The 27627-nt window shown below is 37.4% G+C and overlaps 1 protein-coding gene across 3 annotated transcripts in view; it reads left to right on the plus strand.

The window, feature by feature from the left end:
• The window catches only part of CDH7 (cadherin 7), an 89660-nt gene that overhangs the window by 47847 nt on the left and 14186 nt on the right, over positions 1-27627 (plus strand). For 2 of the 3 annotated variants that reach the window (XM_054059528.1, XM_054059527.1), the window contains 6 exons: positions 1954-2121; positions 3459-3646; positions 17878-18131; positions 22429-22565; positions 24554-24675; positions 26128-26245. In XM_054059528.1, coding sequence (XP_053915503.1) covers positions 1954-2121; positions 3459-3646; positions 17878-18131; positions 22429-22565; positions 24554-24675; positions 26128-26245 — 987 coding nt within the window. Of the gene's footprint in view, positions 1-1953; positions 2122-3458; positions 3647-17877; positions 18136-22428; positions 22566-24553; positions 24676-26127; positions 26246-27627 lie in introns of those variants that run through there. The other variant, XM_054059529.1, reaches the window with a different exon arrangement.

Below are 27627 nucleotides of genomic sequence, written 5' to 3' on the forward strand. Positions count from 1 at the left end.
ATATATATTTACCGTATGATCACCTCTCACGTTTTTTACATATATATTTACAGTATGATCACATACCACATTTTTGACTGAGTTTTTTTTTTTGTGGGAAATGTATCTTTATTAGCTTGAAGATGCTTCCTGTCTTTATCTGATTTAACATTTTGCTGCCATTTTCAAAACAAATTACTGGTGGAACTTTTTTTTACAATTTTTTTATGAAATTTTGTGACTGTTTTAAGCCAAAACAAGATGCAGCCTGTAATTATTTTTCAATTTAATAAACATTACGCATTCTACTGTATCTACTGAAAATAGGTTCTTGCTTTGCTCAGTTCAGTCTTGTGCCTGAGCCTTCACTTACACCAACATGGAGAAGGGCTCTTATCTCCATTTCAGGGATGGACAAGTTGAGACAAATGAGAAACAAAATATTTATCCTATTTATCATGGACAGCCCATGATGTGAATCAGACGTGAATCTCAGCACTATGACCAAAAGCTCACACTGTGTTTAACAACATGTAACTTTGCAGAAATAAGTATTACAATTATCTTCATATTGCAGCAGGTCCATCCTCAGTAGAGATATATAACATTTTCTTCCCCCCAATAAGCACGATTTATAGTGTTTCTCTCTTCCTCTTTCTCTCTTTCCATGTATATGTATATACTATATATCGTGATTAAGAATGCAGACTGCCCGTGAACAATAATACATTAGTTTCTACTGAATTAAAATCTTTAATGATTCAGACTGAAATGTTCACAAACATTTTGACTTTGATGTGATACTCATGTTCCCTGTGCGCATGATAATTCTCTTCCAAATGATTGGATAACATTGCCTGGCAATTTAACTATTGTAGAAAAAAAGAAGCAGAACAGAAAGAAACAATATAGAAACAATAACATTATGAAATTGTACATTAATTGTATTTTAATGTGTTTTGTAAATAAAATGGGTGAAATAGTGCCAGTCTGTTTGTGATATAAATGTTTCAACACAGAGATGATTAATGGTTAGTCCTGCATTCACAAGGGAAGAAAGGTATAAAACTCTAACTAAACAGTCAGCAAATATCAGATGAAGAGATAAGCGCCCCAGTGTACCTCTCCTTTATTTAGTTTCTTTATGTTTCCTTTGCTGCTGACACTAAGTGCTGGTGGAGTAAACGGCTGCCTCTCTGGAAATCAGAGTTAGCAGCTGTACTGTGTACTGAGCATGAAATATTCATAAAGTCATCACGTTATGAGAAGGCATGTTTATTTTCTGATCTATATCAACAGAACTGAAAGGATGAAACATGGAGCTTTCTTCTGCTTTTGATTTTGAATCAATTAGTTACAAATTGTATGCAGATCATTAGATGGATATAACAAAAACTTCTTCAGATATTACAACGTTTCCATTAATAAATAAAAAATATCTCAATTAATTTAGAAGTGTCTATTGTTAAAGCAAATATATGGTAAAATAAGATAAGTTCATATCTGTGTGGCGAGTGCCATGATATCAATATTAGTAAGATTTAATATGGCCAATGACTGTTCAAGGCACTGTGAAATTAATCTTGTAATCTTAAAAATGAATGCAGAGTAATCTGTTCTTCCTAGCTCTAAAAGAGTGGGAAATCAAACACAGAAGATGACATCTTCCAGGGAAGGGAGCATTATCCAAGACATAACAAAGTCTGTAGTTCAGGGAGAAGGTGTTTGGAAAACACAGTCATGCATGGCATTACCCAAAGAATCTAGTACTGAACAAAAATTGGTGGGGTTTGGTGAGTACTTAAAATAAGTGTGTAGGATGTCAGTTTAGCTCTGAGTCAAAAACTGTGGTATTAAGGTTGAAATTAATTTATTCCTCTCTTGTTGCAATCATTAATCCTCTGTTAAGGCAAACTTAGCTTTCACGTTATCTTATTTCCTTGTGCAACCATGACATATTTTGCTTTAATGCAGGTGTTATCAAGACTGCCCTTCCTAATATGGATAGAGAAGCAAAGGACCAATACCTACTAGTTATTCAAGCAAAGGACATGGTTGGGCAGAATGGTGGATTATCAGGGACTACGTCTGTAACTGTCACCCTGACTGATGTTAATGACAATCCACCCCGCTTTCCACGACGTGAGTTACTTTGTAAAAATATGACTTGCAGTATTATTTCTAAACATTTTTATTTTCTTTACACCTCATACTATTTCTAAACAGAGTGAAAGTGCTCAGCGTCCATGTGAAGTACTTTGAGAGTCACTGACAGCAGGATATATTATTATCATTACTGCTACTAAAACTACTGTCAATATGTTGGAAGAATCTTTTTTACCTAATATGTTTCAGATTAGTTGAAATGAGGTGATGTACAACAGGTGCATTTGTTAACGTATTTTACTTCCTCTCGATGAATACAAAGAAAAAAAAGTAAACACCTCAATAGATACTTAGCTCTTACCAGTTGAGCTTCAGGAAGCATAATTCTTTAACTTGACTTTTAATCCTTCATACTCCTTTGGTATTTTATCAGGATTTCTCTTGTGCATATAGTTTTCTATATGAGAAAAGAGACCAAAGGTCATCTTCCATCTATTTACTTTCTTTGAACAAGGTGGCTCTCACCTTAACCAAATAAATGAGTACACAGTTGTACACTCAGACCTCAAGAGCTCAGTTTATTAATAGCATTCCGTTTGAGGTGCTTTTTTTCTTAGAAAAAACCCGAAAACCTTGCTAAGTGAAATTGAAACAATGCAAAGAACAATTCACGTCTGCTATAACCTCACCTCAAGTGATATGAAAAATAGGTCTGTACATAATAGATTTCCTGTTATTTCAAGCCAGCAACTGCTTGAAATAATAATAGAATACCTGAAGTTATTCTTGAAGGTGAGATTGTTGCTGGCTACTGAGTGCACTCAGATACCCTTTTGACAGCGTATATATCATTTTCTACTTCAGTGAAAAAGCTGGAATTTTCAAGAATGCAGATGGTGCACTTACTATTAAAGACTTTAGTGTATATCAGTTTCTAGTTATATTCAGATTACAAACTTCCTAATCAAGGTATATAGTTATAAAATAATATAAGTTTATATTGATAATATTTGCCTTACTTACCTTTTTTCATCGTTTTTGGAAAACATAGTAAATTATTTTTTGCATTGGAATTCTGTAGCAGGCATTCGCTTCATGATTTCCATTTAAGTTTTAAATTATGTTTTTATACCTTTACCTTGTACTTCACTGGTCATAGGAACACTTATGCCTGTAGTACTTAAGGTAGAGTCCATCACAAGGAAAACCTAGCAAAAAAAGGGCAATTTATTTTAAACTTAATAATATATTCCGATAGCCCAAGAAATTTTCAAGTGCATGATTTAAAGGAATGTATATTTTAAGAAGGTTAGGGTTTTTCTAGCCTACAGTCCCAGAAGGCTCTGAATTTATTACATTTTTAAATTTCACAGGATCGTATCAGTATAATGTCCCAGAGTCTTTGCCAGTGGCTTCTGTGGTGGCCAGAATAAAAGCTGCAGATGCAGATGTGGGAGCCAATGCTGAAATGGAATATAAGATTGTGGATGGTGATGGTTTGGGAGTATTCAAAATCTCTGTTGACAAAGACACCCAGGAGGGAATCATAACAATTCAGAAGGTAAGTCTTGATTTTTTGTACTGATTCTGTTTGGATCTGTGCAAGATAAAGGCAGGTAATGAGAGTATGAGGTTTTGTGGGCCTTATCTGCTGTAAAAGTTTCCACTGGCATATTTCGTCTTGACTTCAGTGTGTGTGTATGTGATTTTGGGCTTTTTAATGACTTACACTGAAAGTTCTTGTGGGTTTTTTTCTTTGGCAATAGCTATAATTTTTTTAAGGTCCTGCACATACATGTTTGGATGGGAATCTAAGCTTTAGTCTTATTTGTCCTTGTATTAAAGAGAAAATGTGGAAATATGTTTTACAATAAAAATGCAAGCTCCAGATACAAAATTGATCCTAAACGTAATTACAAAAGAAAAATGCCTGATTGTCTTTGGGTGGTGGTTTTCTATTCAGAATACATACTTTGCTAACATCAAAATTATGTATAAGTAAGAATAGTTGTTTTACAAGATTATATATCATAAAAATATATCATTTTTTTAAAATGGACATATTTAAAGAAATAATTTTTGTTCTTAGCTTTCCATATAGGAAAGGTAGAAAACTAAGATTTTAAAATTGAAAAATCATGTTAATATAAAAATATTAAAGCTCAGCACTCTTACTTTGCTGCAACACATTTTAAAGACTATCACTGTACAAAATAAGTGTGCTGAAATATCTTGCAAGAAAATTTTATTTTTGAGTAGAACAGGATAAAAAAACCCAACACCTTAGACAGAAGAAATCTCTTCTCATATATTTTCATGCCCTTCATGTGTGAATGCTTGGCAATGAGAATACTGAATCCATGGCCCTAACTCTGCCAAGCAATTTAATACTCGCTAAAATGTGGAATGACTTGGCATTTTAGAATATATATAAGTATGTTCCTGAACAAGGGGTTGTGTTTGTAGTTTATACGATTTCATAGCAGATTTTTCTTCCCCATGTGCTCTTTGATCTTTGTAAACTTGACCTACTGGTTGTCAGGGTCTGGGTTTTGGGTTTTTTTTGTCCTCCTTTGGTGTGTTGATTCATTTCTAAAGCAGTATAAAACTTTGGTAACATTTCTCTTTTGGAAGAATTTCATTTGCATGATGTTGCAAAGCAGTGGGCTAATTCTCTGATGCCCTGAACACCTGCTGAGAGCTGGTAAGCATCCATAGATGTCACAGCAAATGAAGGCTGTTCAGCACCCCTGAAAGATCAAGCTCTAATATGTGTAATGTGAAACATCTTTCAAGGCAGAGCCATCCATCTTAGGCTTCTTGCAAACTGTGCTGATTTCTACTTAACATGTTTGAAGTGCAAGTGATGAAAAGTTAGTCGTCTCTTTGTTCAAGAGCCAAATTCAATGTGACACCCTTAAGTTTGCTCATTTAAGGGTTTTGAGCAAAGATGTGGAAGAAATATGCCTATCCTAGAGGGAGAGCGTTTATCAGTGCCACAATGAGCAACACTGAATCGGTAGGGGGCTTCAGTGATCTAATTTGAGAACTGAAGAGTTCATTTTAGTTTTTAGTATACTTTTGTAGTCATGGTGTTTGTTACTGGAATAGTATTCCCGATTCCAGTATTGTACTGTGGACTAAATAATTCTCATTTATTATTTCTATAATCATTTTAGCTAGGGAGCTGAACTGGACTTTTCAGTACTTAACATTTATCCTGAGAAGGGCTCTATGAATTAGCTGCTGGACTGTATTAAAAAGGTTACAAAATTTTGACCTGATGAAATACTCGAATTTGCCAATAATTTTTAAACCTAGATGCTGATATTTTTTGACACAAGAATTAAAACTTTTTTTCTCTGCAATATAAAGACATTTCTCTCATTTACCTGCTATTCTTTCCGCTGCCATACCCAAAGGAGAGTCTCCATGCTGAGGGGCACCCCATCAACCTCTGGATGCCCTTAGGTCTTCATTTGGACTCCAGAGAACTTGGTGCCTTGCCCAAGGCCGAAGGACTGTCATTGCCAATGCTGCAGATAAAATGGCAGAGAACATTGGCTAGAAGGGAAGAAAGTAAAGAGCTCAAGCACAGTAGCTAACAGGCAGCTGCTCCTTGTTCTCTGGAGGATGTGTACATAGAAGAACATTAATGACAGTGTATGCAGGTTAAATGGGTTTCAACCAGGCAGAGGTTATCCCTGCGTGACAATGTGTGCTTGTTAGCAAGAAGTCAGGGGAGAAATTAAGTCTGTAGCCTGGAATCCACCTAAACATTTTCCTATTCAGCATGTGACAATCTGTACACCTCCAAGTGTGATTAACTCTCTCCTTTTCATGTCCCTGAAATCAGCTCAGGCACTGAGAAACAGCTCAGCCTCCAAATGCGTGCCCATCATTTTAAACTCATTTGTATTTATATGCTCAGTGTACACATCAAGCAGTAAAATGCCAAGGCAAAGATTCCTGAAAAGGCACACTTTGATTCTAAATGCAAATGTATGCCTTAGCTTTGCATACTTTCGCTGCAATCATACATACAAATCAGCAGGCCAAGCATGCAAATCACTGCCAGTATCTCATAGCAGCTGAAAGCTCTGCTCCATTCATTTTTGTGTGGGGTGGGTGTTGTGGAGAAAGTTTGATTATCAGAGTTCCACATACAAAATAATGATTTTGTATTCCACTTTTAGAAAGGACATTTGTTTTCCGACAGTTTGAAAAGTTGACTTTCTCACTGAAAAGTAAGACCTTTTTTAACACATAAGGATCATCAAGTAAAAAAAAAAAGTTTTCATTAAAAAAAAAGAGAGAAGTGGAGTCACTGAGCAAAGCAAAGGATTTTTGTATTCTCCCAGGGGGATGGAATTTGAAAAAAAATGCCTAAGGATCAAAAAAAAATGCAAATAAATTATTTATATATATATATAAATCCAGGAAAATGATCTTTTTGAAAAAGGGAATCATAGAACCGTAGAATGGTTTGAGTTGGAAAGGACCTTAAAGATCATCTAATTCCAACCTTCCTGCCATAGGTAGGGACACCTCCCAGTAGATCAGGCTGCCTAAGGCCCCTTTCAACCTGGCCTTGAACACTTCCAGGGATGAGGCATCCACAACTTCCCTGGACAACCTCTTCCAGTGCCTCACCACCCTCCCTCATTGTGAAGAATTTCCTCCTATGTCTCGTCTAAATCTGCCCCTCGCCGATTTATAGACATTCCCTCTCATGCTATCACTACATGCCCTTGTAAAGAGCCACTCCCCAGCTTTCTTGTACATTCCCTTCAGGTACTGGAAGGCTGCTATAAGGTCTCCTTAGAGCTTCCTTTTCTGTATGCTGAGCAACCCCAACTCTCTCAGCCTGTCCTCACATGGGAGGTGCTCCAGCCCTCTGATTATCTTTGTGCTTCTTCCTCTGGACTCGTTCCAACAGTTCCTTATCCTTCTTATGCTGAGGATTCCAGAACTGGACACAATACTCCAGGTGAGGTCTAACAAGCGAGGAATAGAGGGGCAGAATCACCTCCCTTAACCTGCTGGCTATGCTTCTTTTGATGCAGCCCAGGATATGGTTGGCTTTCTGGGCTGCAAGCACATAGTGCTGGCTCATGTCAAGCTTCTCATCAATCATCACCCCCAAGACCTTCTCCACAGGACTGCTCCCAATCACATCATCCCCCATCCTGTGTTAAAATTGCGGATTTACCGGCCCAGGTATAGGACCTTGCACTTGGCCTTGTTGAACCTCATGAGGTTCTCACAGGCCCACTTCTCCAGCCTGTCCAGGTCCCTCTGACATCCTGTACTTCCAGTGTGGCAACTGCACCACTCAACTTAGTGTTATCTGCAAACGTGCTGAGAGTGCACTCAATCTCAGTGTTAATATAATTGATGAAGATATTAAACAGCACTGGTCCCAGTACGGACCTCTGAGGCACACCACTTGTCACAGATCTTCATCTGGACATCAAGCTGTTGACCACTACTCTCTGAATACGACCCTCCAACCAATTTCTTATCCACTGAACCATCCACCCATCAAATCCATATGTCTCCAATTTAGAGAAAAGGATGTTGTGGGAGACCATGTCAAAGACTACAGAAGTCCAGATAGGTCACATCTGTTAGTTTTCCCGTGTCCACTGCTGTGGTTTCCCCATCATAGAAAGCCACTAAGTTGGTCAGACAGGACTTGCACTTGGTGAAGCCATGCTGTCTGTCTTGAATCACATCCTTGTCCTCCATGTGCTTTAGCATAGCTTCTAGGAGGCTCTTCCATGATCTTCCCAGGCACAGAGGTGAGGCTGACAGGTCAGTAGTTCCCAGGGTCACCTTTTCTACCCTTTTTAAAATAGGGACAATGTTACCCTTCTTCCAGTCACCAACGACTTCTCCTGACTGCCATGACTTTTCAAATATCATGGAGAGTCGCTTGGCAACCACAGCTGCCAATTCCCTCAGGACTCTGGGATGCATCTCATCAGGTCCCATAGACTTATATATGTTCAGGTTCCTCAGGTGGTCATGAACCTGATCCTCCTCTACAGTGGCAGGATCTTTACCTCCTTGGTCCCCATCTTGTTGTTCCAGGAGGAGTATGCAAAGAGAGAGACCAAGAGTCCTGATATTGTAAAGAGAAAAATGTTACATGTCTAGGTCTTTCCCAGGATTACTTGAGTCTAATGGACTTGGCTATTACGTGTATTGACTTTGATGGTGACAAAATTGGTGAAGGAGATTTAGGTGCATTTTATTTTTGGTTGGGTTTGGATTTTCTCCATGTACATTTGAATATATTTCTTCTCTGCACCCTATGACACAGATACTTCAAAGCATCAAAAGTCAGCAGAAAAAATAACCATGATTTTATTCTAACAATGATATTCACTGAAATACGGAATATACTCTTCCCTCATTTATATCCCTTCTGCATTTCTAAATGCAGATATCTCTTTAGCTTGCATGCCTTGTTCAGGAGGGATTTTTATCTAAACTATTTGAGGATGGTGTTATTTTTCAAATACTGTTATTTTTCAAATACTGTTAGCTCTACTCGTAGTTTTTATAGCCATGACAGGAGTGGGTTTGGATTTTCCTGAAGATGCAACTACTGTTGCTGCTTAGTGCCTAATGTTAATATATGCTAGCTACTAGACTAAACCTCAGTTCAGTAAAAAAAACCTCAGTTTTGACAATAGGCTAGTATTCTTATAATCACTCTCTTGACCATACAGAATTAGACAAGGGAGGAATACTTTCTCTATGTTTGCATCCACTTGGTCTTTATTCATCCAGAGGGTGAAGAGTAGAATGGTACTACCTTATGCTGCATAACTAAGGAGCATGCATAGTGTAGCATTGTACAATATTTGCTTCTGTATAGCTTTTAACATACTTGTGACACCTTATTTTCTTTTGTCCTGGTTAGTATGTTTGAATCAGGATTAAATGAATGAGATGTAGAGTTCATGTATTCCAGTAAGTATCTTAAGTTCATTCTAGACAAAAAAAAACCCCAAACAAACAAGCCTTTCAAAATATTCTTTGAGACAAGAGCTAACTTTTGTTCATGAATACAAGGTTTAAATAATAACAAGAGATTAAGTCTGGGTTAGAACAGATTGTTTGTGAGATAAGCGAAGTTAGAATTTCATCTTAGGACAACAGCTAGTAAAAACAGTATCGAACCATGTACTTGGTTACTGGCATTAAAAAAAAAGGCTATCTTTTTCTGCAATACATTAACTGAATTTGTTAACTGAAAAAAATTGTCCAGCATGTATCTAAGATGGTATCTAAAAGTGCTTAAGTTTTTTTTGTTATGCCATGCTCTATTTCCAACCTGCAATAGGATATGAAAAATGCTGAAAGATAAACTTTATTTTCCAGAAGCTGGTACAAACAAGTGAATGGGCACAGTTCAGAGTGGTATTCTCAATTTACAGGAAGAGTGGGACAGTGATGGGAAAACTAGTGAAGGTGTTTTCCTGTGACCTGCTACATTCATACAATTTTTTGCCCAGTAGTTTCAAGTCACTGTGGAAACCTCATTTTTTTTCCTCACTTTATCTTTTATTAAATAATAATAATAATAATAATAAATAAGTGAAAATTTCTCACTTGTGAAATAAAACAGAAGAAAGCTCTTTCTTTGTTTTTATCCTGTACAGCTTATTCTAAAGATACTACCTACTCAAACTTTATGCCAGAGTTCTGATGTTGCACATAATGTGGGAGTTTGGCTATTCTCCACCCTGTAGGTGAATTCCTAAGTAAAGCTAATTTAGACATCTAAGTTACTTTTAAGGAGGATTTAGAAAAACATCCATCTTAGGTGATCTTTTCAGAAAAACAAAATATCTTGTATAGTATATGAAAAGAATTGAACATCTATATTTCTTAGAAGGACTTGAAAATTTTATCCCGGTTCACACTGTGACTCAGTTCTCCATCTGTAGAGTAGGATCAATTCCTTCCTGTGGTTTCATATGCAATTACATTCTGCTATCAATTCTCTGCTAGTAAGGACTCAGATAATTTAGATAGCTATATTTCACAGTGGTAAAGGTATTTGGAAGAGAAGTGTAATTTTTCTGAATATGTTGGAGTTTTAAAAAAAATGTGTTGAATTTGTCTCTGAAGTAGCAAGCTTGGAATTGAAGAAGTGTTTATGGAAGTGAATGATGATTCAGTCATTTAATACAACAAATTATGAACTGTCCATGGAAACTTTGTGTGTACAATTTCATGTTGACTGTTCACAGAATCCTGACTATAATACACATGAATGGAATTTCGGCTTCATTTTCTAAACAAAATGCATACAGAAGGCTGTATTGTTTGTAGTTTCCAAAGCACTATTCCTAAAAATATTGCACTGAAAAAGACATAAGTACAGTTCTTGCTTTATTCACAAAGTTGCATGTGATAGTTAGACTTCAGTAATAATAATAGCTTAATAGCAAAACATCTTCAAATAAAAGCCTGTTAGACAATCTGTATCCACCTTCACCTTTATCATATGGTTGGTGCTTATAGTAGTGGTAATTTAACAATAAAAAAACATGCAAGGCATTTTTTGATTATTTGTATCAAATGTGAATTTTTTGGAAGGTTAAGAGGTTCAATTCAAACCATTTTGAAGACTATGGAGAGATTTTAGTGGTCTTAGGTGGAAAAAACAAGCCTGAAGTCTGCAGAGAGCCTTACTGTATGTAGCAAGTGACAAGCATTAAGATGTCCCATGCTACAATTCTTGCTCAGTTTGCTTTTATTTCTTCTCACAATACACAAATCTACCACTAGTATCACCAACCAGTTCAAATGTTATAGGGAAGAATGTGAAAACAGTGTTGCTAAGTACTCTCTCGCAGAAATTGACTGCTAGGAGATTATTCTAAAACCTGAATTCATTCTAAGAGCAGTACTGGCAATTATAAAAAGGGGGGGGGGGGTGGAGAGAGGTGGGGGGGGGTGGTATGTGTACACTTTTGAGTGGATATGTATCTTTCTGTTACCTTTAACTTTTCACATTTTGCAGCTAGAAAATTTCCTTTCAATTCTATATCAGAGGTTACAATGTAAGAACATGAGGCTTCCATGGTTCCTTTGAGAGATAATGTACATTTCTTTGATGGACTGCAGTTTTCAGTGTAAAACCTTAACTGGGATTAAATGCGGGATTTTCACCTCTGAAAAGCACATTATTACAAAGTTGCCATACAATAGAAAATGAACATTTCAAAGATGAACTTCCTGTGAATGATAAGTTCATATCCAGCCTCTGTAATACTGATGACTTATTCTGTGATTTCCTTCAGAGAGGATAACATTCTTACCCCTTAAAAGAGAAAAAAAAAAAAAAAAAAAAAAAAGAAAAAGACCCCACAAACCCACAGATGAAAGGATGATGAATGGCTTCTACACAAGATCTTATCAGATAACACTAATGTACAGATATTAATGAAGCTGTCAAACTTTATTCACTGTACTGAAGAACTAAAGTATACATTGTCTATTTAACCTTCAACACTGATGTAGAGATTTGTACTCTGTTGACTTGGTATTCCATTATTGGACTCTTGTGCTTTTGTTATAGCAGGAAATAATGGAGGCATGATGTGAAAGCCAGTTAAATAATGCTTTCTGTATAACAGACATCACTGATAATTAGATAAGAAGGAAGAAAAAAAGGAGATCTTTTCAGTTCACTTTTCCAGTCTTTCATTAGTGTCTATAGTACTTAATGTTTTCATTATATTATCTACGAACTATTGAAACATTTCCACCAGGTCGTGAACTCTTGCACACTAATCACATCTTAGAGGCTTTTTTTATTTTCCTAGATTATATACTGCCTCAGATCTTGGTACCTGCATATTCACCATGGTATCTGAGGATGTGTATCTTACAGGAGCAGACTAAGGATGATGACTGTAGCTTTCGTAGACATTGTCACACATTGAGACAGACTCTGTCACAAAGAACTGAAATAAATCAATAATACTGCCCCCGTATAACACAATACGGTTTGGTATCATAAAACCCCTTTGCCAGTCCATACTTCCGCTTTTCTAGACACCAACTGTTCCCCACTGTATATATGCGTATATTTGATTATTCATTTATTTAATTATTTTTCATTAGTGAGCATTCTACCATTGAGTGTCAGATGATATTTGAGGGAATCCTAGGGCAGGATTCATGTTGCTGAAAGCAGATGTTTGCTTCTTCCAGTTACTGAGACTCTTACTAGTGACTGGTGAAAACCAGGCATTCTTAAGTAGGACAGCTGATTTCTTCGCTAGTGGAATATTGCTACACTCACAGTTTGCACTATGTGGTGATTTTCTCAGATGTACATGGCTAAGTTTGAGAAGGTCAAACCTGCTTTTAGTAAGCAAGTCTGTTCAGAATATGCATCTATACTGTCATTAGTTTCCTTCTCTATTAGTTTCCTTTCTAATGAAAGACTCTGCTAGTCTAACAGTCTTGTAATCCAGTCAAATAAAGAATGATCTCTTTCTACATTACAAGAATGAAATATAGTGATATAAAAGTGTCAGCCACTGTGATAAGCATTTACATGGAAAACACAAATTTTTATGATTTCAGTTACTAAATTTCTCATGTAGGCTTCTTTATCAATATAGATGGGAATATCTTAAAAAGTTAGCTTAAATAATATTTCTTCATTATTGTGCTTAGTTTGTTCAAATTGAAACTTATGTCCAATTACATATATTGTACTCCATGCACTCTCTCTATTAAATCAGAATTTTCATAATATTTTTTTTCCTGGGGTAACTGTGGTGTTAAAATTAGTATATCATAATAAGCTGTCTTTTCCGCAGTCTCATGTTACATTTACATGTGTTTAAGAATCACTGTAATCTCAATCATCCAGTTTCAACAGATATTGCTGATTAATGAGAATGAATTAGTCTTCCCTTCTGTGTTACATATTTTTGTACATTCTGACTGAAAATCTACTGTTTGCTAAAGGCTTGGGTTTTTTTATTTTAGTTCAACAAATTACCTTTGACATTCTTCAGGTTATTGTTTCTTTAGTGAATATGATGCTTTTATTGGGAAATGAGAAGTCTTAAAATGTTTGTGTGCTTGGTTGTCTTGTCCTTAACTTTGCTGCCCATCTGGTCATATCAGTTGCTTAGTTGTTATCAACATAGTTTCTGAGACGTTTTTCATCTTCTTAACACCACACCACACCTGCATTATGGCTCTTAGGTTTGTTTCGTAGCGCACATCCTGCACTTTAAATATAAAACCAAAATTAAATAAAAAAACAATTAAACATGCTCTAACAATAAATACTGACCAGTTTTGTTGAGTATAATAATCAGTTTCCAGGCAAACTCTCTTTTATGTATTTGGAAAGCTATAGATACTACTGCTCTTATTCAATGCAAGAAGCAAGCACTTGCATAACATAAGAATCACTTGTATTCCCCGTTTGGAGAAGCCTTTTGCTGCCACACAGAGTTTATAGAAATTCAATGCCTTTCTGAGTGTGGTGTGTAGCAATTCAGGTTTCTTTTTTAAATCCAGACTGTTTACAGCTGTATTGTAATGTCAGCATAATCACTGACTTTAAGATGCTTGTTTGGGATTTATCCTACTGTAACTCAATCGAGAACTTAGACCCTTGTATTTGTACAGCAACAGATGTGTGTTTCACCTTTTCTGATCCTCTGAGTGAGTACAGGAACATTTTGCAGAGGCTATCAGATTATTTTGCAAGCATATTTTGGATTTCTATGATTTATTCAGAATCAGAACTGCAGAAAACCTTATTAAATCTGTTCTACAAAGTTGGCATTATAGTTTGAAAAGACAGTTACGCAGTCAGACTACATTTTTTTATAATGGAAATGCTTGAGTCTTTTGATGCTGTTCTTAATGATTGGAATTTCAAAGAAATAGTTCGTTGGACATTTGGTACAAGCTGACAAACTAAGTCTACAGATATAGGGTAAATAGTGCCTGTGAGGTAAGATTTTTTTTTTTTACCTCCAAAATAATTGTCTTTGTGCAAATCACCAGTTTTGCAACCGAAGGATGGGGTACACCTGTCCCCTAAGGGCAAAAGGGTACTCACCAAGAAGATAGCAGGGCTATTCTTAGTAGAGCTTTAAAGTACATGTGAAAGGGGAAGGGGCACAAGCAGGCTTGATTGAAGAAAGCCTGGGAATGGCACTCCAGTTTCAGAAGGATGCTATGCTCTTGGTCTGCTCACAGGAAGTGAGGAATAGCACTTCAAATGGCTCCACAGAAGGGTTAAGTAATTCAGTGAGTAGTTGCTTAGTAATTTAGACTGGTCTCCTTAAGAGCATAACAGGATCAATAGCCCAGCTGAAGTGCATCTACACCAGTGCACAGCATGGGCAATAAACAAGAGGACCTAGAAGTTATTGTAAGGCAGGAGTACTACGATATAACTGCTCACAGGGAAGTGTGGTGGAATGACTCACATGACTGGAGTGCCGTTATGGAAGGCCAGCACTTCAGGAAAGAGAAGCAAGGAAGGAGAGGTTGTGGGGTAGCCCTCTATGTTAGAGAGAGTTTTGACAGCCTCGAACTCATCGATGATGATGATAGTATTGAATGTCTATGGCTGAAAATCAGAGGTTCACCTAATAAGGCAGATTTCGTGGTGAGACTCTGCTATACACCACCCAGCCAGCAAGAGGAGGCTGATGAGTTATTCTATAAGCAACTGGGAGAAGTCTCACAATGGCTAACCCTTGTTGTTGTGGGAGACTTCAACTTACCAGATGTCTGCTGGAAATATAATACCACAAAGAAGAAACAGTCTAGGAGGTTTCTTGAGTGCATGGAGGACAACTTCCTGAGACAACTGGTGAGCGAGCCAACTAGGGAAGGTGCCCCTCAGGACCTGCTGTTTGTTAACAGAGAAGGACTTGTGGGAGATGTGTCAGCTGGAGGACGCCTGGAGCACAGCAATCACAAGATGATAGAATTCTCAGTCCTAGGAGAAGCAAGGCGAGTGGTCAGTAGAAAGGCCACCTTGGATTTCCGGAGGGCAGACCTTGATCTGTTCAGAAGGCTGCTCAGTCAAGTTCGATGAGAGGATAGTCCTTAAGAGCAAAGGAGCTTATGAGGGCTGGATGCTCTTTAAGAAGGAATTCCTGATGGCACAAGAACAAGCCATCCCCATGTGCTGGAAGAAGAGGCAGCAGGGAAGAAAACCAGCCTGGCTGAGTAAAGAGCTCTGGATGAGCTCCTCATAAGACTTGTGCTCCAGCCCCTTCACCAGCCTTGTTGCTTTTCTCTGGACACACTCCAGGACCTCAATGTCTGTCTTGTAATGAGGGGTCCAAAACTGAACATAATATTCAAGATGCAGCCTCATCAGTGCTGAGTACAGGGGCACAATTACTTCCCTGGTCCTGCTGGCACGCTGTTTCTGATACAGATGAAGATGCCATTGGTCTTCTTGGCCACCTGGGCACATTGCTGGCTAATGTTAAACTGGCTGACAACCAATACCCCCAGGTCCCTCTCTGCCAGGTAGCTTTCCAGCTATTCTTCCTCAAGCCTGTAGCACTGCATGGGATTTTTGTGTCTCAATGCAGAACTCTGCACTTGGCCTTGTTGAACCTCATCCTGTTGGCCTGAGCCCATTGACCCAGCCTGTTTAGATCCCTTTGTAGAGACTCTCTACCCTCCAGCAGATGGACATTTCCTCCTAGCTTAGTGTCATCTGTAACTTGCTAAGGGTACACTCAATCACCTCATCCGCATGATCAATAAAGATATTGAACAGAACTGGCCCCAACACTGAGTCCTGGGGAACACCACATGTTACTGGCTTCCAACTGGATTTAACTCCATTTACCACGACTCTTTGGGCCTGGCCATCCAGCCATTATTTTTACGCAGCAGAGGATGTGCCTGTCCAGGGCAATGGCAGCCATTTGCTCAAGCAGAATGTTGTGAGAAACAATGTCAATGCTTTACTGAAGTCCAGGCACACTACATCCACAGCCTTTCCCTCATCCATTAAGTGGGTCACCTTGTTATAGAAGGCAGTCAGGTTAGTTTGGTGGGACCTGCCTTTCATAAACCCATGCTGACTGGGCCTGATCACCCAGTTGTCTTGTGTGTGCTGTGTGATAGCACTCAAGATCACCTGTTCCTGGGCACTGAGGTCAGACTGACAGGCCTGTAGTTTCCTGGATCCTCCCTCTGACCCTTCTTGTAAATGGGTGAAACATTTGCCAATCTTCAGTCAAGTGGAACTTCCCCGGTCACCCAGGGCTGCTGGTAGATTGTCAAAAGTCGTTTGGTGAGCACCTCCGCCATCTCCCTTAATACCCTCGGGCAGATCCCATCTGTATTCATGGACTTGTGAATGTCTAATTGGCTGAGAAGGTCTATAACCATTTCCTCTTGGATCATGGGAACTTTGTTCTGCTCTTCCTCCTTGTCTTCTAGCTCAAGAAGCTGAGTACCAAGAGAACATCTCACCTTACTTTTAAAGACTGAGGCAAGTAAGGCATTATCAACCTCAGCCTTATCCTCATCCTTTGTCACTGTTGCTCTCCCTGCATCCAGTAAAGGATGGAGATTCTCCTTGGCCTCCTTTTGTTGTTGATACATTTGTTGTAGAAACTTTTTTTATCACCTTTCACAAAATTGGCCAATTTAAGCTCTAGTTGGGCTTTAGCCCTTTTGATTTTCTCTCTGCATGATCTCACTCCATTCTTCTAGTCCTCCTGAGATGTCTGCACCTTCTTCCATAGCTCATATACTTTCCTATTCACCCAGATCTCTCTGTTCAGCCAAGCTGGTTTTCTTCCCCATCAGCTCATTCTTCAGCACACAGCGATGGCCTGCTCTTGCACCACCAGGATTTCCTTCTTGAAGAACATGCAGCCCTTTTGGGTTCTTTTGCCCCTTAAGACTGCCTCCTGAGGAACTTTTACAACCAGGCTTCTGAACAGTCCAAAATTTGCCCTCTATAAGTCCAAAGTGGCAGTTCTGCTGACCACCCTCCTTCTTCTAGAACTGAGAATTCTATGTCTTGTGGTTGCTGTGCCCCAGGTGTCCTCCAGCCACATCTCCCACAAGGCCTTCTCTGTTCACAAACAAGAGATCTAGCAGGGCACCTTCCCTAGTTGGTTCACTCACCAGTTGTGTCAGGAAGTTGTCTTCCACACACTCTAGGAACCTTCTAGACTGTTTCCTTTCTGCTGTATTATACTTCCAGCAGATATCTGATAAGTTGAAGTCTCCCACAAGTGCAAGGGCTGTTAAATGTAATTTAACCAATTGCCACATTTTCTACACAAATTTATACAGAGATTGGACTAATAATTGATTATTCAATCCCAATGCTATGCAGAAAAAAAACCCAGCACAAAATCCCACATTGTATTTTGCATTACCTTAGATAAAATATGAATAAGAGAAAAAAATGTATTTATTCACATTGATGAAATAAGGAATTTGATCCTTGCAGAAGTCACAGGAAATTCTGCCAGTAACTCAGAGAACACGTTTCATTCATAGGCAGAACTACCTTTACCATTAGAGTCATTGGGGAATATTCACTGGTGAAACACTGCAAATAGTGTACTGAAAAACAAAAACAATGAGGCATCAACTATGCTCTGCCAATCAAAACTGCTAGCTGGATACGAATGGCAAAGTTCATTTTGAACTTATTGAAAGTTGTAATTGAAACAGCTTTGCAGTAACATTATTTGATAATAACATTTCCAAATAACTTTACCTGTACAGGAGCTGGATTTTGAAGCTAAGACAAGCTATACCTTGAGGATAGAAGCAGCCAATATGCATGTTGACCCTCGCTTCCTGAGTCTGGGACCCTTTAGTGACATGACAACAGTGAAGATAATTGTAGAAGACGTTGATGAGCCCCCTGTGTTTACTTCACGTTTGTACTCTATGGTGGTATCTGAAGCAGCAAAGGTTGGCACTATCATTGGAACTGTAGCGGCCCATGACCCAGATGCTTCAAACAGTCCTGTCAGGTAATTATAAAATGTCTTTTTTGTTTACTCATTTACTTTGTATTGAAGTTGTTCATTTGGTTGTGGGAGGGTATTTGGTTACACTGAAAGCAATTAGCTAGCTTTTTTTCCCTTCTAAAGGGAGATTGAGATGTTCCAAGAGTTTGCATATTTTGACTTTTATATTCCTGAATCGCAGAACATTTCAAAAAATACTATGTTTAAAATTCTGTAAAAGAAAGAAGATATGATTTCAGGATTTGAAAGGAAAGAAACCTCAACATATGACTCTCATTTATTTCTCTCTGAGTTTAAGAAGAGTCTGTTATTATCTATAAGAATTTTTGTTGTCTTAAATTAGCCAGGACTAAAAAATTGATATATGTTACATACATATATGTGTGTGTCTGGGTGTGTGTGGACAATAATTCATATTCTGTGTGCACTATGCAAAAGACTGTACCAGTACATAAACTCTTGCGTAGTAAACCAGAACTGAAGTCCCACAGAGAATAAACATGAGAAAAAACTCTTCACATGAGAGAAATCGATCAGACAAGACACGTTCTGTCCTAGCCAGGATGGTAATATTCATTCAAATTTTGTAAATTCTGCTGCAGCCAAATATCTTCCATTTGAATCAGAAGCAATACGAACACTTAAACTGTTAAGGCCCTGATCACTGTGTGAAGACCTGCAAGTCTTCCACAGTCTAAAGAAACCATAAGAAAACACAAAGTATGGATCTTATGTTTTCCTGTATCTAAGGTCAAGGCTTAAGGACAAATACTCGCCATTTGTGTTAAACCAATAATGAGTTACTTGTTACTTTTCATCTGCAGAGTAGTAGTATTAATTGTCAAAGGAACATGCAAAGGATTTAAAGCGTAATACTTCTGACTTAGGAATTTTGTGAACTTAAACATCTGCAGGAGGAGAAACACATATACAACTAAAAATTAGTGCTAAGTTTCATTTGTTTTTACTGTTCATTTAGGGCACCCATAGAAAAGTATACTTCACCAGTATAGAACTCGTTTGGATGTCACCCTTTTTTTTGGTGTTGTTACATTTTCACTTTCATGCATTGAAAATGAACTCGGGACTGTACTGTAGCTCTATATTTTCTAAAGCAGCAATCTTAAGTTGTAAAAATAAAGCATAGGTTTCACTCAGAGAGATGATATGTGTTCTCTCTCTGTTATATATTTGCAGCATATTCAAAATAGCTGATTCCTATCATGTATAAACGAGTCCTAGATGGATGTTTGGCAGGGATTTACTTGTGAAATTTATCTTTGCTGAGCTCTTTTCTGTGGCAGTGTTTTCTGGCACTGATGTTAGCATCTGGTGTCTAATGTCTGGTTTAGCAGAATTGTGTAGAGTAGGATTAAATCCAGTTCCATAAATGCATTCTATGTTCGGAATGTTTTTGGCTACTGTGTAAATATAAAGATGAGTTTATTGGCCTTGATCTGGTTATTTTTTTACAATGCCAGCATAAAAAAAAAAAATTATATCCCCAGCTTGAAGTATCTTGAATATTTTTTTCTGCTTCAAAGTTGTTTGGAATTTGAGAGGTAGGAAATAAGAGAAATAGTGAGAGTTTTAACTATATGTTTTCAAACCCACTATGTACATTGTGAGGAATACATTGTGACAGATGATGTAGTTTAAAGCTCTCCTGCATCTGCTATGATAGACATCAGAATGAGATTCACCTAGAACTGGAATGGGTTAAGGAGGATTAATGCATAATGCTTTTCATGATCTACTTAAGACGTCTAATTTATTAATCTATAAACACTTATTTCAAACATTGGATTATATTGATATTGACTAAAAATTAGATATGATGCAATTCAGAAATTTTGAAATTGCAAAATGTTACATTAAAATGTTGACAATACTGAATCAGGAGAAATAAATAGTTTATAAATAAGAGGTTATCTTGTATGGACCTGAGAACTATTGATGTTTGAACTAGCTTAAGTAAAGGATTTAAAACTGCACCTCAAAGATTTTAAAGTATTAATGGCTGCAAGGAATTAAAAGATTAAAAATATTTAAAATAGGGGTTTTAGAATTTGAATGTGATACAATGCTTGCAAAGAAGTTAAGGGAAACTAATTGTTTCCTATGCATAAAAACTGTTTTTCTTCTTATTTCATATGAAACTCTTGTCCAATTTATATAACTCATTTGCTTGCCTGCCTTTCTTATTTCTTTCCTTCCTTCTTTCCTTCCTTCCTTCCTCCCTCCCTCCCTTCCTTCCATCCTTCCCTTTTATTCCTTTCTTTTTGTTGCTTTCTAGCTTTCTTTTCCCTTTTCTGTCTTTCCCACTTCTCCTTCTCCTTCTCCTTCTCCTTCTCTCTTTCTTTCTCGCTATTTTTTTAAGAAAGGTCTTTGGCTCTTCAAATCACAAAGTGATAGTGTTAATAATTGGGAAATCTAAGAGCTGGCAGGAGACTGAGTCCTAGCCATGGGGCTTGCCAAGATTGACTACATAGCAGAGGTGACAGGCATAGTCTCATGGGAAAGCTTGCCAGCCATAAAACAGCTGAAAAGCACTGCTGATCAAATAAACAACAGTGCTGTCATGAAATAAAGTGAAAAATGAACTACAGTTAATATAAAATGGAAAAAAAAAGTGAAAGAAGGAAAGCCTTAATCCATGAAAATTGCTGTTACTGTTGTCGTTACTACTCTTTACTCCTTTCTCCCACTGTGACATAATACAGTAACACAATTCTAATTATGTAACAAGTCTCTGCTCTAAGATTTTTGCAGCCAAGAATCATAGAATCATAGAATCATAGAATCATAATCACTAGCTTGGAAAGGACTCACTGGATCATCTAGTCCAACCATTCCCAACAATCCCTAAACCATGCCCTTCAGCACCTCATCCACCCCTCCCTTAAATACCTCCAGGGAAGGTGACTCAACCACCTCCCTGGGCAGCCTGTTCCAGTGCCCAATGACCCTTTCTGTGAAATTTTTTTTCCTGATGTCCAGTCTGAACCTCCCCTGGCGCAGCTTGAGGCCATTCCCCCTTGTCCTGTCCCCTGTCACTTGGGAGAAGAGGCCAGCTCCCTCCTCTCCACAACCTCCTTTCAGGTAGTGGTAGAGAGCAATAAGCTCTCCCCTCAGCCTCTTGTTCTCCAGGCTAAACAACCCCAGCTCTCTCAGCCGCTCCTCGTTAAGACTTGTTCTGCAGCCCCCTCACCATGCTTCTTCTCTGGACACGCTCCAGGGAAGAGGGATAGATAAAAAAAGTACAAGCTGGCATATTATAACACAGAACAAAAAAAATAGTGTCTTAAGGTCATTATATCCAGGAAGTCCTGGTTTTTAACTACCTTCTGTAATTCTTTCCTTCCACGTTGTTCAAAGGATTTGATTAATGTAATACCAATAATCTAATATATCATCAGTGTGACAGGAATTGTAATGATCCCACTTCTTCTGATTTGGACATTTTAATTCATCCTGAGTGTAGGGAAGTGTTCTGGAGTACATACTTGATCTAGATGAGAGTGGAAGAATCTGACCCAATATTAAATTGAATGTCAAGAACATCCCAGTTGTAAGTCTAAATCTGCCTAATCAACTGTCCCTTTCTCTCAAAAGAGTTATAAGCAAAACACCCAGGCATTTTGGCATATCCTATTTTCTAAGAATAAGAAGTTTGCTAAGAAGCTCATTTCCCCTTCCTAAAACAAATTTAGACATAAAAGATACGTTAAGCCAAAGAGTTAAGGTCATGAGCCTGTGTTTGTGTAATGACAGTAAAGCACTGGGAGCTGACAGTAATGACATGCAATCCCTTGACCTACTCTGCATCATCTCTCTTTTTTTTTTCCCCCCCGCCCCTGCAGCTCTTGATGCCTCAAGGGCTCTTCTGCTGGTCATAGAAATCTCTCTGCTCAGACCGCCAGCCCCCATGGGAGAAGCACCCAGCTGGCACAGCCATTTAGCAAACTTCCATCTCATCTTCTCCTTAGCTGGGATTCAGGAGGGTACTCTTACATGAGTAAATGATTGTTTTCCTTACAGCAGAGAGGAAGAAAGAAAAGGGAATACTCATATCCTCACTTAAGAGGTCACTGTGGAAACAGGTTACCATCATTAGCACGGGTTGCCGTCTAACTCTCCCGCCTTTGCATATGGCTTTGCTCTCAACGCCCCAGAGAATCTGAACAAAACTAAGCTTTAAGTGGGGAAACAGTGGAAACTTTTCCTATGTAATAGGAAATGAATGACAGGTTTTTACAAGCTGTAATTGAATATAAATCAAAAATTTTCTTTCACCTAGGTACTCAATAGATCGAAACACAGACCTGGAGAGGTATTTCAATATAGATGCCAGCAGTGGAGTCATTACAACTGCCAAATCTTTGGACAGGGAAACTAATGCAGTGCATAATATCACAGTTTTGGCTATGGAGAGTCGTAAGTAACAATTAAAGGATTTTATTGGCTGTTTATATGTAAAACGTCAGGCTTTGTTGTGATCAGCTGTGTTGAGAGAAATTATGACACTTTCAAACCATGGCAGATAAAAATAATTTCTTACTCAATGTAAAAGAAATCTGTGTGATAAAAATTTCTTTATTACTTGTGTGGTAAAGAAATACAACAGGTTAAATATTTGCAGTTTCCTTTGCCTCACATCTTTTGTAGTCTTTGGACTTCCAAAATACATGTACGAAGGAAGGTGAAATATGTTAAGTCAGCAGTCTCAGACCAAGTATCATTAGAGGAAAAATGATATGGAGCACAGAGGAGTACAGTTAACCCATCTTAGTGATGACACTCAGACTTGATTGCTGTTGGTCAACCACAACATTCTTAAAAGTATGAAGGAAAGGAGATGTGAATGCTTGTGTGGTTTCACTTTCCTGTCTCTATGATAAAGGATATTTTGTACTTGGTTTCTTTTCTGGTGTAAGTTGAAAAGTGTTGAAGGATTGAACCCTCCAAGCCCATACAATGATTCTGTTAGTGCAACTTTAAACCTAAACTTGTTCATTTCTGAATACATTCTGTGAAATAATATATAGTTTTGCCTTTATATCTGAACAATTTATTTCTTCAAATTTCATCCTTATTACTACTCTGTTGGGCTATGATGATAAAAGAGTTATCAGCTTTCTGGCCTGCTATTTTAAGAATTCTCACTTCTTGCTTTCTGTGAGGTTAATTTAATTTTTAACCTGAAAGATAACATTTATCATTAGAATTTGTTTTACAGTCTCAGGAGTAGCGTTTTGGTGTAAGAAACCAGCATGGAAACCGAAAATTTTCCTGGGTAGTAACAGAAATAACAAAGTAGACAAGTGACATACCTGACACAAGTGAGACTATAGGAGCACAATTAATGCCTTACAATGATTTAATTTTTGTTCATGCCCTGCTTAGATCAGCAGAGGAAAAAATTGGTATCAAAATTGCTTACTCCTCTGATATTTCATATGTAGAACAAAAACCAAACCAAAACACTTTGTGATCTACAGATGGATTCATTGCTCTAAATACAATATTTATTAAAATTTAGTTACAGTGCCACATAAAAAGATAGACATATATTTGAAGGTTTGTACAGTTTTTCATTCTGCCCTGCTATATCACTAATATCACTACTTGTGGTAAAAAAAATAATCATAGAATCATAGAATGGTTTGGACTGGAAGGGAACTTTTTGATCTATGTCCAAGCCCCTTCCATGGTCAGGGACACCTTCCCCTAGATCAGGTTGGTAAAATCCAATGCAATCTCTCTTTTCCCTGCTCCAAAACAGAAGTGTTGTGCAGCAAAATAAGTATTACATGAACTGATGTCCTTTATGCTTAGTCCGAAGATATCTACTGTTTAAGATTAAATTACATTGGACCCTGAACAGATTCATATTTTAGCTAGAGATGTGCATCAGTTTAGGACTGTGATTCATATTTGGGATTTGCTTGGGAATACAGCTTACTCTTTCTCTGTTACAGATAGCTGGTGGAATTCTGGTTTTAACTTGTTAAAAGCCCAATCAATCTGAATTGCAACAAAAATTTATTTAATACATAACAACCATGCCATGATCAATATGACTAGTGCTGTTCAGGCTAGCTATACCTTTTACTGATGTTTCTACATCATCTTGCTGTTTTCCTTTGATATGATGTTATTCGATGCTATGTGATTACTCATTTAAATTTTCGGTTTATCCCTGAGAGTGAAATCTTAATTTAATCCAAGCAGCTGGAAAACATAAACATTATTTCCACTAGGTCCAGAAGATCAATCCGAGAGCTTCCTTTGTCATTCTAGGAGTGACTGTAATATATTAGACCTGTATATGCAAAAGAAGAGTGCAAGTGAAAAACATGTTCACCCAAAGTATATATGCAAGAACCCCTTCCTGATCATTTTGTTGATTTCTTTTCCTATAGAGAATCCAGCACAGGTTGGGAGAGGCTATGTAGCCATCACTATCCTTGACATCAATGACAATGCTCCTGAATTTGCCATGGAGTATGAGACCACTGTCTGTGAAAATGCTCAACCTGGTCAGGTATGGCTTGATACATTTTTTATGTTTATTTTTATCAGCTAGGCACCCATTCCTTGTGAAAGCCTGCCAGCTTTAAGAAAAAATATATTCAGTTTATGACAGTAAAAATGGTACCTTCATGTGCAGCACAAGCAAATATTACTCAAACCCCAGCATCTCCACCATACCGCTGAAGGAAAAGACCCAGGTGTAAAAATTACTTGTTGAAGGTACTGTTAAAATCTTTGGCTTTCTGACACACTTTGCTAAAGTCATCTAATTTTGTATAATATAAAGAATACATACTTCCTCCTAATTTTGCTGGGAAATGGGAAGTCATAACATGGAGGTTATTCTGTGGCCTACCATTCCTAAAGTGAGTATACACTTTTATTTCCCTTAGGAAATATGAGTCATAAGGCCACAATTTCAAAAGGGAAATGTTTACCTACCATATCGCTCAGTGTTTTTAACTCCCCAAATGTCTTCCAAGTAGTCTTAGGCTCAACTAAAAGTACCTGGTGTTGTTTATTCTTGGTGTATTTTCATATTTGGACTTTTCCTTTTGACTTTGTAGCATATATATATATATATATATATATATATTTTTTCTCATTCTCTCTTCTCTCTCTCAGGAAATTAGTAGATGCTTCAGCCACATAGATCCCACATATTCCTTGGGAAAATGTGCACTTTTCTGACTTCTCCCGGAATATTGTCTTTTCTGTGGAGGATGATGTTTGTTGCATGCTTCAAAAATCACAGCATAATTTGAATCCTTAACAGAAAACACTTAGTATTATGTTGTGTTCATGAGAAATGCAGAACACGAATGCTCTTATTAGGGTACTTTTTTGTTTTTCCTGTGATCTAGTCAGAACTGTTAGTTCTGAGTATTTTCTGAGTATTCATTCTTTATGGATTTCAAGGAATGGTGCCACTTCTTTTTTTTAGAGGCAGATTTTGACAGAATTTTAGAAAATAAAATTTGAAAAATAATGATAACAATAAAAAAGAAATAACAGATAATATCAATATACATATGGCTCGCCCTTTTTTCATGGTATTAAAAGATATTAATTAAAACATTCAGAAGTATGATCTTCTTGCAAAATTTTACATTGATTGTAGCCACTGTTAACTACAATAAGGGTCATCCAGAAGATACTCTTCTTCCATTGCTATGCAGTTTATGCTCCAAGCTCAAATGAATGACAGGACCTAACTTTCTCACAGGTGTGGCAGGTCATTGCTTTTGGCCAATGAAGTTGATACAGGTAAAGTAAAGTCAAGTGGCATTTCGGTTTTAATAATGTCTGTACTTGCTTAGGAGATTAGAAGACTAGAATGCAATATGAACGGGAGTCAAGGGAGAGTTGATACTGTGATATGTAACAGAGGAGCTATACAGTGTACCTCTATTTATGTTTCCTACCATTCCAAATAATGAAACTTTGATGCCTCTCATAACAGGTGATCCAGAAAATCAGTGCAATTGATAAAGATGACCCACCAAATGGCCATCAATTCTACTTCAGTTTAACAGCAGAGGCAGCAAATAACCACAATTTTACACTGCAGGACAACAAAGGTAAGGATGTTTTGTTTGGGTAAATATTCACCACTAACTCCTTTAACGTATCATGCTGATTATGATGTACATAAACTTCTATTCTGCTAAGGACATGAATGAAACTAAAATCAACCTGCAAAATAATTTTATCTGTAGATTATTTGTCAAGGGTATTAAGCTGTTGTTTGAACTTTTAAAGCCTTGAGCCAAACAGAGCAGCTTCAAATCTTTCTTTTCTTTTTCCCAGAAGTCATTCTTCTCACGTTTTTTTCCTTGTATTTATCTCAATTAGACTTTACCTTGGGGTAGTAACTGAAAAATGTTCAGGGATTCATGTTTTATTAATATTACTCATGGCATGAAAAAATGAATGCATCGTAAATTGAGAGAGTTTGGGTTTTTTTTTAGAACAACACATCTTTTCTGTAAGTATACTACCTATTGAAGAATGCTTTTGATAGTGAAAGCTGCCTGCAATATTTACATAGAATACTTATGACTATTTCCCCAAAGATTTACACAAAGACTCCCATTGACATCACTTTCTATCAGTTAAAATATCTGAGAACACGCTTCTAATTAGTGTTCTCATTAGTTGCACTGCATATTATGGCAGCTGGGCATGTATCACTTAGTTTAGCTATTAGCTGAAGCAAATAGAACTAGACAGACACTGTGTTAATCTTGCATTGCTTTTTTATGGATCAGTACTAAACTGGAGTGACAGAATCATCCTTATTAATAAAACAAGAAAAACAGACATATGGTGGACCAAAGGACACTCTTTGTACAGATAGACTTTAAACAACATTCACTAAGTATAACATGTGACCTAATAAAGTTCTCTCACACAGCTATTTATTGCCTTACTCTGCATGTAATTACTGACAGGATTAATTTTCTTCATATGAGCAGCTTGCAGTTCGAAAATAAAGACTCTAATAGTAAAGATCATCAAAATAATGAAAATGCTTTAGAATAAGGTTCTGTTTAGAAATCTGAGCTTCTTTTAGGTCGTCTTAAGTATTTAATGAAAAGACAGGTCCTCTTCAAAAGAACTTATAGTTTGGAAAAAGTAAATAGACTTCCGCAGTGCCAGTAAAATCAATGGAGTTACAAGACACAGCAGCAGTTGCCTCCTTTGATGTTAGTTAATTTCATCCATATCTCATGTGATGCTATATGAGGAAGTGCTTGTATGTTTTGCCAGATACGTCATGATAGATGACACAATAAGATAACTTTTTAGTACTAATGATATGTCTGTTTGTAAATAGATGGATGAGTAGATAGATTGGTAGACAAACCAACCTTTTCTGTACATGCTAGGAAATGCAACTCCCTGCCTCTCAGGAGCTATCAACCTGTGTTGAATACAGTGCGTTTTGCATATATTTTCT

This window comes from Cuculus canorus, chromosome 2 (assembly GCF_017976375.1).
Source record: "Cuculus canorus isolate bCucCan1 chromosome 2, bCucCan1.pri, whole genome shotgun sequence".
Classification (NCBI taxonomy): Eukaryota; Metazoa; Chordata; class Aves; order Cuculiformes; family Cuculidae; genus Cuculus; species Cuculus canorus.